Source organism: Heptranchias perlo, unplaced genomic scaffold (genome assembly GCF_035084215.1).
Source record: "Heptranchias perlo isolate sHepPer1 unplaced genomic scaffold, sHepPer1.hap1 HAP1_SCAFFOLD_378, whole genome shotgun sequence".
Taxonomy (NCBI): Eukaryota; Metazoa; Chordata; class Chondrichthyes; order Hexanchiformes; family Hexanchidae; genus Heptranchias; species Heptranchias perlo.
Genome location: NW_027139390.1, coordinates 103,790 through 118,820, shown reverse-complemented (window position 1 = coordinate 118,820; position 15,031 = coordinate 103,790). Strand labels below are relative to the sequence as shown.

At 51.6% G+C, this 15,031-nt stretch overlaps 1 protein-coding gene across 1 annotated transcript in view; it reads left to right on the top strand.

The window, feature by feature from the left end:
- Positions 1 to 15,031, top strand: part of LOC137311633 (apical endosomal glycoprotein-like) — a 90,609-nt gene that overhangs the window by 43,292 nt on the left and 32,286 nt on the right. The window contains exon 8 of the mRNA XM_067978739.1: positions 3,133 to 3,250. Within this exon, the coding sequence (XP_067834840.1) occupies positions 3,133 to 3,250 (118 nt within the window). The remainder of the gene's footprint in view (positions 1 to 3,132; positions 3,251 to 15,031) is intronic.

Sequence of the window (15,031 nt, the reverse complement as noted above, 5' to 3'; positions counted from 1 at the left end):
TGACCCTCCGACAGCGCAGCGCTCCCTCAGTACTGACCCTCCGACAGTGTAGCGCTCCCTCAGTACTGACCCTCCGACAGCGCGGCGCTCCCTCAGTACTGACCCTCCGACAGCGCAGCGCTCCCTCAGTACTGACCCTCCGACAGTGTAGCGCTCCCTCAGTACTGACCCTCCGACAGTGTAGCGCTCCCTCAGTACTGACCCTCCGACAGTGCAGCGCTCCCACAGTGCTGACCCTCCGACAGTGCAGCGCTCCCTCAGTACTGACCCTCTGACAGTGCAGCGCTCCCTCAGTACTGACCCTCTGACAGTGCAGCGCTCCCTCAGTACTGACCCTCTGACAGTGCAGCGCTCCCTCAGTACTGACCCTCCGACAGTGTAGCGCTCCCACAGTACTGTACTGTAAGCCTAGATTTTATGCTCAAGTCACTAGAGTGGGACTTAAACCCACGACCTATCTGATTCAAAGGTAAGAGTACTACCCACTGAGCCACAACCCTGAACTACACTAGAACCCAAACAAAGGATCATCATAAAGTGTTTTAGCAAAAGTGGACTGGAAACAGCTACTTGAAGGTAAATCAGTGTCAGAGCAGTGGGAAATATTCAAAGGGGAGATTCAAGGGGTTCAGAGTAAACATGTTCCCACAAAGAAAAAGGGTGGGACTGCCAAATCTAGAGTCCCCTGGATGTCAAGGAGCATACAGGGTAAGATAAGGCATAAAAAGGGAAGCTTATATCAGACACCGAGAGCTCAATATTACAGAAAGCCCAGAGGAGTCTAGAAAGTGCAGGGGTGAAATTAAAAAGGAAATTAGGAAAGCAAAGAGAGGGCACGAAAAAATATTAGCAGGTAAAATCAAGGAAAACCCAAAGGTGTTTTATAAATACATAAAGAGCAAGAGGATAACTAAGGAAAGAGTAGGGCCTATTGGAGACCAAAAAGATAAACTATGTGTGGAGGTGGAAGATGTGGGTATGGTTCTTAATGAATACTTTGCGTCTGTCTTCACAAAAGAGGGGGATGATGTAGAGATTGTAGTTAAGGAGGAGGAGTGTGAAATATTGGATGGGATAAACATAGTGAGAGAGGAATTATTAAAGGGTTTAAGTGTACAAAATTATGAGGGGCCCGGATAGAGTCGACAGGAAGGACCTAGCGGAGAGTTCAAGAACTAGAGGACATAGATTTAAGTTGATTGGTGGAAGGATTAGAGGGGACATGAGGAAAACTTTTTTACCCAGAGGGTGGTGGGTGTATGGAATTCGCTGCCCGAATTGGTGGTAGAGGCAGGGACCCTCAACTCTTTAAAAAAGTATCTGGACCTGCACCTAAAGTGCTGTAAGCTGCAGGGCTCCGGACCGGGTGCTGGAAGGTGGGATTAGAATGGGCACCTGGTTGTTCTTCGAGCCGGCGGGAACACGATGGGCTGAATGGCCCCTTCTGTGCTGTATCTTTTCTATGGTTCTATGGTTTAGCATCTTTGAAAGTAGATAAATCACCCGGCCTGGGTGAAATGTATCCCAGGAAGCAAGGGAGGAAATAGCGGAGGCTCTGACCATCATTTTCCAATCCTCACTGGATACAGATGTGGTGCCAGAGGCTTGGAGGACTGCTAACATTGTACCATTGTTTAAAAAGGGAGCGAGGGATAGACTGAGTACTACAGGCCAGTCAGTCTAACCTCAGTGGTGGACAAATTATTGGAATTAATTCTGAGGGACACGATAAACCGTCACTTAGAAAGGCACGGAGTAATCAAGGACAGTCAGCATGGATTTGTTAAGGGGAGGTCGTGTCTGACTAACCTGATCTAATTTTTTGAGGATAAACAAGGAGGGTTGATGAGGGTAGTGTATTTGATGTAGTCTACATGGATTTTAGCAAGGCGTTTGACAAGGTCCCACATGGCAGACTGGTCAAAAAAGTAAAAGCCCATGGGATCCAAGGGAATGTGGCAAATTGGATCCAAAATCATCTCAGTGGCAGGAAACAAAGGGTAATGGTCGACTTTTTTTTACGGCTAGAAGGCTGTTTCCAGTGGGGTCCTGCAAGGCTCAGCACTAGGTCCCTTTCTTTTTATGATATGTATTAATGATTTGGATTTGAATGTAGGGGGCATGATCAAGAAGTTTGCAGATGATACAAAAATTGGCCGTGTGGTTGATAGTGAGGAGGAAAGCTGTAGACTGCAGGAAGATATCAATGGACTGGTCAGGTGGGCAGAAAAGTGGCAAATGGAATTCAATCCAGAGAAGTGTGAGGTAATACATTTGGGGAGAGCAAACAAGGCAAGGGAATACACAATAAATGGGAGGATACTGAGAGGTGTAGAGGAACAGAGGGACCTTGGAGTGCATGTCCACAGATCCCCGAAGGTAGCAGGACAGGTCGATAAGGTGGTTAAGAAGGCAAACAGGATACTTTCCTTTATTAGCCGAGGCACAGAATATAACAGCAGGGAGCTTGTGCTAGAACTGTATAAAACACTAGTTAGGCCACAGTTTGAGTACTGCGTACAGTTCTGGTCACCACATTACAGGAAAGATGTGATTGCACTAGAGAGGGTACAGAGGAGATTTATGAGGATGTTGCCAGGACTGGAGAATTTTAGCTATGAGGAAAGATTGGATAGGCTGGGGTTGTTTTCTTTGGAACAGAGGAGGCTGAGGGGAGATTTAATTGAGGTGTATAAAATTATGAGGGGCCTCGATAGAGTGGATAGGGAGGACCTATTTCCCTTAGCACGGGGTCAGTGACCAGGGGGCATAGATTTAAAGTGATTGGTAGAAGGATTAGAGGGGAGCTGAGGAGAAATGTTTTCACCCAGAGGGTGAACTCACTGCCTGAAAGGGTGGTAGAGGCAGAAACCCTCAACTCATTTAAAAAGTACCTGGATGTGCACCTGAAGTACTGTAACCTACAGGGCTACGGACCAAGTGTTGGAAAGTGGGGTCAGGCTGGAAAGCTCATTTTCGGCCGGTGTGGACACGATGGCCTCCTTCTGTGCCGTAACTTTTTATGATTTTATGATCACTTTGACCTACCCGCTGCTGATGGGGAGGTTCGAAGCTCCTGAGACCAAGACTGACGATGGGTGTTGTTACTGACAGACTGTATCCTTACATTAGGTTGGTTTCAAAGCAGTGAAATCGGAGGGCACAGAGCGCGGTTACGTTGCCATTGACGATGTTGCGTATAATGCTGGAGTGAACTGTCATGGAGTTAGAACAGATCAAGCTGCTGGGGGTAAGACACTGTTTATTTACAGCTGGCATTCTGACTCCAATAATAGCAGTTACTGCCGATACATTACATTGTCCAGTGCGGGTATCACTCAGGGCTGGAGGATCACTGTCAGGGCACTGTGATAACAAACAGTAAGACCAAACCTTCACTCAGTGCTAGCACTCTCGCCTCTGAGGCAGAAGATTGTGGGTTCAAGTCAACTGTCCCATCAAACACTCCCAGGACAGGTACAGCATGGGTTAGATACAGAATAAAGCTCCCTCTACACTGTCCCATCAAACACTCCCAGGGCAGGTACAGCACGGGTTAGATACAGAGCAAAGCTCCCTCTACACTGTCCCATCAAACACTCGCAGGGCAGGTACAGCACGGGTCAGATACAGAGCAAAGCTCCCTCTACACTGTCCCATCAAACACTCTCAGGGCAGGTACAGCACGGGTTAGATACAGAGTAAAGCTCCCTCTACACTGTCCCATCAAACACTCCCAGGGCAGGTACAGCACGGGTTAGATACAGAATAAAGCTCCCTCTACACTGTCCCATCAAACACTCCCAGGGCAGGTACAGGGTTAGATACAGAGTAAAGCTCCCTCTACACTGTCCCATCAAACACTCCCAGGGCAGGGACAGCACGGGTTAGATACAGAGTAAAGCTCCCTCTACACTGTCCCATCAAACACTCCCCGGGCAGGTACAGCACGGGTTAGATACAGAGTAAAGCTCCCTCTACACTGTCCCATCAAACACTCCCCGGGCAGGTACAGCACGGGTTAGATACAGAGCAAAGCTCCCTCTACACTGTCCCATCAAACACTCCCAGGACAGGTACAGCACGGATTAGATACAGAGTAAAGCTCCCTCTACACTGTCCCATCAAACACTCCCAGGGCAGGAACAGCACGGGTGAGATACAGAGTAAAGCTCCCTCTACACTGTCCCATCAAACACTCCCAGGGCAGGTACAGCACGGGTTAGATACAGAGTAAAGCTCCCTCCACATCGTCCCATCAAACACTCCCAGGGCAGGTACAGCACGGGTGAGATACAGAGTAAAGCTCCCTCGACGTTGTCCCATCAAACACTCCCAGGGCAGGTACAGCATGGGTTAGATGCAGAGTAAAGCTCCCTCTACACTGTCCCATCAAACACTCCCAGGGCAGGTACAGCACGGGTTAGATACAGAGTAAAGCTCCCTCTACACTGTCCCATCAAACACTCTCAGGGCAGGTACAGCATGGGTTAGATACAGAGTAAAGCTCCCTCTACACTGTCCCATCAAACACTCTCAGGGCAGGTACAAGGTTAGATACAGAGTAAAGCTCCCTCGACGCTGTCCCATCAAACACTCTCAGGGCAGGTACAGCACGGGTTAGATACAGAGTAAAGCTCCCTCTAAACTGGGACTGAGTGTGGTGTTGAGACTGAGTGTGTTGTTGGGACTGAGTGTGGTGTTGGGACTGAGTGTGGTGTTGGGACTGAGTGTGGTGTTGAGACTGAGTGTGGTGTTGGGACTGAGTGTAGTGTTGGGACTGAGTGTGTTGTTGGGACTGAGTGTGGTGTTGGGACTGAGTGTGTTGTTGGGACTGAGTGTAGTGTTGGGACTGAGTGTGTTGTTGGGACTGAGTGTGTTGTTGGGACTGAGTGTGTTGTTGGGACTGAGTGTGGTGTTGGGACTGAGTGTGTTGTTGGGACTGAGTGTGTTGTTGGGACTGAGTGTGGTGTTGGGACTGAGTGTCGTGTTGGGACTGAGTGTAGTGTTGGGACTGAGTGTGGTGTTGGGACTGAGTGTGGTGTTGGGACTGAGTGTGGTGTTGGGACTGAGTGTGGTGTTGGGACTGAGTGTGTTGTTGGGACTGAGTGTGGTGTTGGGACTGAGTGTGGTGTTGGGACTGAGTGTGTTGTTGGGACTGAGTGTGGTGTTGGGACTGAGTGTGGTGTTGAGACTGAGTGTGGTGTTGGGACTGAGTGTGGTGTTGGGACTGAGTGTGGTGTTGGGACTGAGTGTGGTGTTGGGACTGAGTGTGGTGTTGGGACTGAGTGTGGTGTTGGGACTGAGTGTGGTGTTGGGACTGAGTGTGGTGTTGGGACTGAGTGTGGTGTTGGGACTGAGTGTGTTGTTGGGACTGAGTGTGGTGTTGGGACTGAGTGTGGTGTTGAGACTGAGTGTGGTGTTGGGACTGAGTGTGGTGTTGAGACTGAGTGTGGTGTTGGGACTGAGTGTGTTGTTGGGACTGAGTGTGGTGTTGGGACTGAGTGTGTTGTTGGGACTGAGTGTGGTGTTGAGACTGAGTGTAGTGTTGGGACTGAGTGTAGTGTTGGGACTGAGTGTGGTGTTGGGACTGAGTGTGGTGTTGGGACTGAGTGTGGTGTTGAGACTGAGTGTGGTGTTGGGACTGAGTGTGTTGTTGGGACTGAGTGTGGTGTTGGGACTGAGTGTGGTGTTGGGACTGAGTGTGGTGTTGGGACTGAGTGTGGTGTTGGGACTGAGTGTAGTGTTGGGACTGAGTGTGTTGTTGGGACTGAGTGTGGTGTTGGGACTGAGTGTGGTGTTGGGACTGAGTGTGGTGTTGGGACTGAGTGTGGTGTTGGGACTGAGTGTGGTGTTGGGACTGAGTGTGGTGTTGGGACTGAGTGTGGTGTTGGGACTGAGTGTGGTGTTGGGACTGAGTGTGGTGTTGGGACTGAGTGTGGTGTTGGGACTGAGTGTGGTGTTGGGACTGAGTGTAGTGTTGGGACTGAGTGTGGTGTTGGGACTGAGTGTGGTGTTGGGACTGAGTGTGGTGTTGAGACTGAGTGTGTTGTTGGGACTGAGTGTGGTGTTGGGACTGAGTGTGTTGTTGGGACTGAGTGTGGTGTTGAGACTGAGTGTGTTGTTGGGACTGAGTGTGGTGTTGGGACTGAGTGTGGTGTTGGGACTGAGTGTGGTGTTGGGACTGAGTGCAGTGTTGGGACTGAGTGTGTTGTTGGGACTGAGTGTGGTGTTGGGACTGAGTGTGGTGTTGGGACTGAGTGTGGTGTTGGGACTGAGTGTAGTGTTGGGACTGAGTGTGTTGTTGAGACTGAGTGTGTTGTTGGGACTGAGTGTGGTGTTGGGACTGAGTGTGGTGTTGGGACTGAGTGTAGTGTTGGGACTGAGTGTGGTGTTGGGACTGAGTGTGGTGTTGGGACTGAGTGTGGTGTTGGGACTGAGTGTAGTGTTGGGACTGAGTGTGGTGTTGGGACTGAGTGTGGTGTTGGGACTGAGTGTGGTGTTGGGGCTGAGTGTGTTGTTGGGACTGAGTGTGGTGTTGGGACTAAGTGTGTTGTTGGGACTGAGTGTGGTGTTGGGACTGAGTGTGGTGTTGGGGCTGAGTGTGTTGTTGGGACTGAGTGTGTTGTTGGGACTGAGTGTGGTGTTGGGACTGAGTGTGGTGTTGGGACTGAGTGTGGTGTTGGGACTGAGTGTGGTGTTGGGACTGAGTGTGGTGTTGGGACTGAGTGTGGTGTTGGGACTGAGTGTGGTGTTGGGACTGAGTGTGGTGTTGGGACTGAGTGTGGTGTTGGGACTGAGTGTGGTGTTGGGACTGAGTGTGGTGTTGGGACTGAGTGTGGTGTTGGGACTGAGTGTGGTGTTGGGACTGAGTGTGGTGTTGGGACTGAGTGTGGTGTTGGGACTGAGTGTGGTGTTGGGACTGAGTGTGTTGTTGAGACTGAGTGTGTTGTTGGGACTGAGTGTGGTGTTGGGACTGAGTGTGTTGTTGAGACTGAGTGTGGTGTTGGGACTGAGTGTGGTGTTGGGACTGAGTGTGGTGTTGAGACTGAGTGTGGTGTTGGGACTGAGTGTGGTGTTGGGACTGAGTGTGGTGTTGGGACTGAGTGTGGTGTTGGGACTGAGTTTGTTGTTGAGACTGAGTGTGTTGTTGGGACTGAGTGTGGTGTTGGGACTGAGTGTGGTGTTGGGACTGAGTGTGGTGTTGGGACTGAGTGTGGTGTTGGGACTGAGTGTGGTGTTGGGACTGAGTGTGTTGTTGAGACTGAGTGTGTTGTTGGGACTGAGTGTAGTGTTGGGACTGAGAGTGTTGTTGGGACTGAGTGTGGTGTTGGGACTGAGTGTGGTGTTGGGACTGAGTGTGGTGTTGGGACTGAGTGTGGTGTTGGGACTGAGTGTGTTGTTGAGACTGAGTGTGTTGTTGGGACTGAGTGTAGTGTTGGGACTGAGAGTGTTGTTGGGACTGAGTGTGGTGTTGGGACTGAGTGTGGTGTTGGGACTGAGTGTGGTGTTGGGACTGAGTGTGGTGTTGAGACTGAGTGTGGTGTTGGGACTGAGTGTGGTGTTGGGACTGAGTGTGGTGTTGAGACTGAGTGTGGTGTTGAGACTGAGTGTGTTGTTGAGACTGAGTGTGGTGTTGGGACTGAGTGTGGTGTTGGGACTGAGTGTGGTGTTGGGACTGAGTGTGTTGTTGGGACTGAGTGTGGTGTTGAGACTGAGTGTGGTGTTGGGACTGAGTGTGTTGTTGGGACTGAGTGTGGTGTTGAGACTGAGTGTGTTGTTGAGACTGAGTGTGTTGTTGAGACTGAGTGTGTTGTTGAGACTGAGTGTGGTGTTGAGACTGAGTGTGGTGTTGGGACTGAGTGTGTTGTTGGGACTGAGTGTGGTGTTGGGACTGAGTGTGTTGTTGGGACTGAGTGTGTTGTTGGGACTGAGTGTGGTGTTGAGACTGAGTGTGGTGTTGGGACTGAGTGTGTTGTTGGGACTGAGTGTGTTGTTGAGACTGAGTGTGGTGTTGAGACTGAGTGTGGTGTTGGGACTGAGTGTGGTGTTGGGACTGAGTGTGTTGTTGGGACTGAGTGTGGTGTTGGGACTGAGTGTGTTGTTGGGACTGAGTGTGTTGTTGGGACTGAGTGTGTTGTTGGGACTGAGTGTGGTGTTGGGACTGAGTGTGGTGTTGGGACTGAGTGTGGTGTTGGGACTGAGTGTGGTGTTGGGACTGAGTGTGGTGTTGGGACTGAGTGTGGTGTTGGGACTGAGTGTAGTGTTGGGACTGAGTGTGGTGTTGGGACTGAGTGTGGTGTTGGGACTGAGTGTGGTGTTGGGACTGAGTGTGGTGTTGGGACTGAGTGTGTTGTTGGGACTGAGTGTGGTGTTGGGACTGAGTGTGTTGTTGGGACTGAGTGTGGTGTTGGGACTGAGTGTGGTGTTGGGACTGAGTGTGGTGTTGGGACTGAGTGTGGTGTTGGGACTGAGTGTGGTGTTGGGACTGAGTGTGGTGTTGGGACTGAGTGTGGTGTTGGGACTGAGTGTAGTGTTGGGACTGAGTGTGGTGTTGGGACTGAGTGTGGTGTTGGGACTGAGTGTGGTGTTGGGACTGAGTGTGTTGTTGAGACTGAGTGTGGTGTTGGGACTGAGTGTGGTGTTGGGACTGAGTGTGTTGTTGGGACTGAGTGTGGTGTTGGGACTGAGTGTAGTGTTGGGACTGAGTGTGTTGTTGGGACTGAGTGTGTTGTTGGGACTGAGTGTGTTGTTGGGACTGAGTGTGGTGTTGGGACTGAGTGTGTTGTTGGGACTGAGTGTGTTGTTGGGACTGAGTGTGGTGTTGGGACTGAGTGTGGTGTTGGGACTGAGTGTGGTGTTGGGACTGAGTGTGTTGTTGGGACTGAGTGTGTTGTTGGGACTGAGTGTGGTGTTGGGACTGAGTGTCGTGTTGGGACTGAGTGTGTTGTTGGGACTGAGTGTGTTGTTGGGACTGAGTGTGGTGTTGGGACTGAGTGTGTTGTTGGGACTGAGTGTGTTGTTGGGACTGAGTGCGTTGTTGGGACTGAGTGCGTTGTTGGGACTGAGTGTGGTGTTGGGACTGAGTGTGTTGTTGGGACTGAGTGTGGTGTTGGGACTGAGTGTGGTGTTGGGACTGAGTGTGGTGTTGGGACTGAGTGTGGTGTTGGGACTGAGTGTGGTGTTGGGACTGAGTGTGTTGTTGGGACTGAGTGTGGTGTTGGGACTGAGTGTGGTGTTGGGACTGAGTGTGGTGTTGGGACTGAGTGTGGTGTTGGGACTGAGTGTGGTGTTGGGACTGAGTGTGGTGTTGGGACTGAGTGTGGTGTTGGGACTGAGTGTGGTGTTGGGACTGAGTGTGGTGTTGGGACTGAGTGTGTTGTTGGGACTGAGTGTAGTGTTGGGACTGAGTGTAGTGTTGGGACTGAGTGTGTTGTTGGGACTGAGTGTAGTGTTGGGACTGAGTGTGGTGTTGGGACTGAGTGTAGTGTTGGGACTGAGTGTAGTGTTGGGACTGAGTGTAGTGTTGGGACTGACTGTAGTGTTGGGACTGACTGTAGTGTTGGGACTGAGTGTGTTGTTGGGACTGAGTGTAGTGTTGGGACTGAGTGTGGTGATGGGACTGAGTGTGTTGTTGGGACTGAGTGTGTTGTTGGGACTGAGTGTGGTGTTGGGACTGAGTGTGTTGTTGGGACTGAGTGTGGTGTTGGGACTGAGTGTGTTGTTGGGACTGAGTGTGGTGTTGAGACTGAGTGTGTTGTTGGGACTGAGTGTGGTGTTGGGACTGAGTGTAGTGTTGGGACTGAGTGTGTTGTTGGGACTGAGTGTAGTGATGGGACTGAGTGTGGTGTTGGGACTGAGTGTGGTGTTGGGACTGAGTGTGGTGTTGGGACTGAGTGTGGTGTTGGGACTGAGTGTGGTGTTGGGACTGAGTGTGGTGTTGGGACTGAGTGTGGTGTTGGGACTGAGTGTAGTGATGGGACTGAGTGTAGTGATGGGACTGAGTGTGGTGTTGGGACTGAGTGTGGTGTTGGGACTGAGTGTAGTGATGGGACTGAGTGTAGTGATGGGACTGAGTGTGGTGTTGGGACTGAGTGTGGTGTTGGGACTGAGTGTGGTGTTGGGACTGAGTGTGGTGTTGAGACTGAGTGTGGTGTTGGGACTGAGTGTGGTGTTGGGACTGAGTGTGGTGTTGGGACTGAGTGTGGTGTTGGGACTGAGTGTGGTGTTGGGACTGAGTGTGGTGTTGGGACTGAGTGTGGTGTTGAGACTGAGTGTAGTGTTGGGACTGAGTGTGGTGTTGAGACTGAGTGTAGTGTTGGGACTGAGTGTGGTGTTGGGACTGAGTGTGGTGTTGGGACTGAGTGTGGTGTTGAGACTGAGTGTGGTGTTGGGACTGAGTGTGGTGTTGGGACTGAGTGTGGTGTTGGGACTGAGTGTGGTGTTGGGACTGAGTGTGGTGTTGGGACTGAGTGTGTTGTTGGGACTGAGTGTGGTGTTGGGACTGAGTGTGGTGTTGAGACTGAGAGTGGTGTTGGGACTGAGTGTGGTGTTGGGACTGAGTGTGGTGTTGGGACTGAGTGTGGTGTTGGGACTGAGTGTGGTGTTGGGACTGAGTGTGGTGTTGGGACTGAGTGTGTTGTTGGGACTGAGTGTAGTGTTGGGACTGAGTGTAGTGTTGGGACTGAGTGTGGTGTTGAGACTGAGTGTGGTGTTGGGACTGAGTGTGGTGTTGGGACTGAGTGTGGTGTTGGGACTGAGTGTGGTGTTGAGACTGAGTGTAGTGTTGGGACTGAGTGTGGTGTTGGGACTGAGTGTGGTGTTGGGACTGAGTGTGGTGTTGAGACTGAGTGTGGTGTTGGGACTGAGTGTGGTGTTGGGACTGAGTGTGGTGTTGGGACTGAGTGTGGTGTTGAGACTGAGTGTGGTGTTGGGACTGAGTGTGTTGTTGGGACTGAGTGTGGTGTTGGGACTGAGTGTGGTGTTGAGACTGAGTGTGGTGTTGGGACTGAGTGTGGTGTTGGGACTGAGTGTGGTGTTGGGACTGAGTGTGGTGTTGGGACTGAGTGTGGTGTTGGGACTGAGTGTGTTGTTGGGACTGAGTGTAGTGTTGGGACTGAGTGTAGTGTTGGGACTGAGTGTGGTGTTGGGACTGAGTGTGGTGATGGGACTGAGTGTGGTGTTGGGACTGAGTGTGGTGTTGGGACTGAGTGTGGTGTTGGGACTGAGTGTGGTGTTGGGACTGAGTGTGGTGATGGGACTGAGTGTGTTGTTGGGACTGAGTGTAGTGTTGGGACTGAGTGTAGTGTTGGGACTGAGTGTGGTGTTGGGACTGAGTGTAGTGTTGAGACTGAGTGTAGTGTTGGGACTGAGTGTAGTGATGGGACTGAGTGTAGTGTTGGGACTGAGTGTGGTGTTGGGACTGAGTGTGGTGTTGGGACTGAGTGTGGTGTTGGGACTGAGTGTGGTGTTGGGACTGAGTGTGTTGTTGGGACTGAGTGTGGTGTTGGGACTGAGTGTGGTGTTGGGACTGAGTGTGGTGTTGGGACTGAGTGTCGTGTTGGGACTGAGTGTTGTGTTGGGACTGAGTGTAGTGATGGGACTGAGTGTGGTGTTGGGACTGAGTGTAGTGATGGGACTGAGTGTAGTGTTGGGACTGAGTGTAGTGTTGGGACTGAGTGTAGTGTTGGGACTGAGTGTGGTGTTGGGACTGAGTGTGGTGTTGGGACTGAGTGTAGTGTTGGGACTGAGTGTAGTGTTGGGACTGAGTGTAGTGTTGGGACTGAGTGTAGTGTTGAGACTGAGTGTAGTGTTGGGACTGAGTGTGGTGTTGGGACTGAGTGTGGTGTTGGGACTGAGTGTAGTGTTGAGACTGAGTGTAGTGTTGGGACTGAGTGTGGTGTTGGGACTGAGTGTGGTGTTGGGACTGAGTGTGGTGTTGGGACTGAGTGTGGTGTTGAGACTGAGTGTGGTGTTGGGACTGAGTGTGTTGTTGGGACTGAGTGTGGTGTTGGGACTGAGTGTGGTGTTGGGACTGAGTGTGGTGTTGGGACTGAGTGTCGTGTTGGGACTGAGTGTCGTGTTGGGACTGAGTGTAGTGTTGGGACTGAGTGTAGTGTTGGGACTGAGTGTAGTGTTGGGACTGAGTGTAGTGTTGGGACTGAGTGTAGTGATGGGACTGAGTGTAGTGTTGGGACTGAGTGTAGTGTTGGGACTGAGTGTAGTGTTGAGACTGAGTGTGGTGTTGGGACTGAGTGTGGTGTTGGGACTGAGTGTGGTGTTGGGACTGAGTGTGGTGTTGGGACTGAGTGTAGTGTTGGGACTGAGTGTGGTGTTGGGACTGAGTGTGGTGTTGGGACTGAGTGTGGTGTTGAGACTGAGTGTAGTGTTGGGACTGAGTGTGGTGTTGGGACTGAGTGTGGTGTTGGGACTGAGTGTGGTGTTGGGACTGAGTGTGGTGTTGGGACTGAGTGTGGTGTTGGGACTGAGTGTGGTGTTGGGACTGAGTGTGGTGTTGAGACTGAGTGTAGTGTTGGGACTGAGTGTGGTGTTGGGACTGAGTGTGGTGTTGGGACTGAGTGTGGTGTTGGGACTGAGTGTGGTGTTGAGACTGAGTGTGGTGTTGGGACTGAGTGTGTTGTTGGGACTGAGTGTGGTGTTGGGACTGAGTGTGGTGTTGGGACTGAGTGTGGTGTTGGGACTGAGTGTGGTGTTGGGACTGAGTGTGGTGTTGGGACTGAGTGTGGTGTTGGGACTGAGTGTAGTGTTGGGACTGAGTGTAGTGTTGGGACTGAGTGTAGTGTTGGGACTGAGTGTGTTGTTGGGACTGAGTGTGTTGTTGGGACTGAGTGTAGTGTTGGGACTGAGTGTGGTGTTGGGACTGAGTGTAGTGTTGGGAGTGAGTGTAGTGTTGGGACTGAGTGTGGTGTTGGGACTGAGTGTAGTGTTGGGAGTGAGTGTAGTGTTGGGACTGAGTGTGGTGTTGGGACTGAGTGTGTTGTTGGGACTGAGTGTAGTGTTGGGACTGAGTGTGGTGTTGGGACTGAGTGTGGTGTTGGGACTGAGTGTGTTGTTGGGACTGAGTGTGTTGTTGGGACTGAGTGTAGTGTTGGGACTGAGTGTGGTGTTGGGACTGAGTGTCGTGTTGGGAGTGAGTGTAGTGTTGGGAGTGAGTGTGGTGTTGGGACTGAGTGTGGTGTTGGGACTGAGTGTGTTGTTGGGACTGAGTGTAGTGTTGGGAGTGAGTGTAGTGTTGGGACTGAGTGTAGTGTTGGGACTGAGTGTGGTGTTGGGACTGAGTGTGGTGTTGGGACTGAGTGTAGTGTTGGGACTGAGTGTGGTGTTGGGACTGAGTGTAGTGTTGGGAGTGAGTGTGGTGTTGGGACTGAGTGTGGTGTTGGGACTGAGTGTGGTGTTGGGACTGAGTGTGTTGTTGGGACTGAGTGTAGTGTTGGGAGTGAGTGTAGTGTTGGGACTGAGTGTGGTGTTGGGACTGAGTGTGTTGTTGGGACTGAGTGTAGTGTTGGGACTGAGTGTAGTGTTGGGACTGAGTGTGTTGTTGGGACTGAGTGTGGTGTTGGGACTGAGTGTGGTGTTGGGACTGAGTGTGGTGTTGGGACTGAGTGTGTTGTTGGGACTGAGTGTGGTGTTGGGACTGAGTGTGGTGTTGGGACTGAGTGTGGTGTTGGGACTGAGTGTGGTGTTGGGACTGAGTGTGTTGTTGGGACTGAGTGTAGTGTTGGGACTGAGTGTAGTGTTGGGACTGAGTGTGTTGTTGGGACTGAGTGTGTTGTTGGGACTGAGTGTGTTGTTGGGACTGAGTGTAGTGTTGGGACTGAGTGTAGTGTTGGGACTGAGTGTGGTGTTGGGACTGAGTGTGGTGTTGGGACTGAGTGTGGTGTTGGGACTGAGTGTAGTGTTGGGACTGAGTGTAGTGTTGGGACTGAGTGTGGTGTTGGGACTGAGTGTGGTGTTGGGACTGAGTGTGGTGTTGGGACTGAGTGTAGTGTTGGTACTGAGTGTGGTGTTGGTACTGAGTGTGTTGTTGGGACTGAGTGTAGTGTTGGGACTGAGTGTGGTGTTGGGACTGAGTGTGGTGTTGGGACTGAGTGTGGTGTTGGGACTGAGTGTGGTGTTGGGACTGCGTGTGGTTTTGGGACTGAGTGTGGTGTTGGGACTGAGTGTGGTGTTGGGACTGAGTGTGGTGTTGGGACTGAGTGTGGTGTTGGGACTGAGTGTGGTGTTGGGACTGAGTGTGGTGTTGGGACTGGGTGTGGTGTTGGGACTGAGTGTGGTGTTGGGACTGAGTGTGGTGTTGGGACTGAGTGTGGTGTTGGGACTGAGTGTAGTGTTGGTACTGAGTGTAGTGTTGGTACTGAGTGTAGTGTTGGTACTGAGTGTGTTGTTGGGACTGAGTGTGTTGTTGGGACTGAGTGTTGTGTTGGGACTGAGTGTGTTGTTGGGACTGAGTGTGGTGATGGGACTGAGTGTCGTGTTGGGACTGAGTGTCGTGTTGGGACTGAGTGTCGTGTTGGGACTGAGTGTGGTGTTGGGACAGAGTGTAGTGTTGGGACTGAGTGTGGTGTTGGGACTGAGTGTGGTGTTGGGACTGAGTGTGGTGTTGGGACTGAGTGTCGTGTTGGGACTGAGTGTGGTGTTGGGACTGAGTGTGGTGTTGGGACTGAGTGTGGTGTTGGGACTGAGTGTGGTGTTGGGACTGAGTGTCGTGTTGGGACTGAGTGTAGTGTTGAGACTGAGTGTGTTGTTGGGACTGAGTGTGGTGTTGGGACTGAGTGTGTTGTTGGGACTGAGTGTGGTGTTGGGACTGAGTGTGGTGTTGGGACTGAGTGTAGTGTTGGGACTGAGTGTGGTGTTGGGACTGAGTGTGGTGTTGGGACTGAGTGTAGTGTTGGGACTGAGTGTGGTGTTGGGACTGAGTGTGTTGTTGGGACTGAGTGTGGTGTTGGGACTGAGTGTGGTGTTGGGACTGAGTGTGGTGTTGGGACTGAGTGTGTTGTTGGGACTGAGTGTG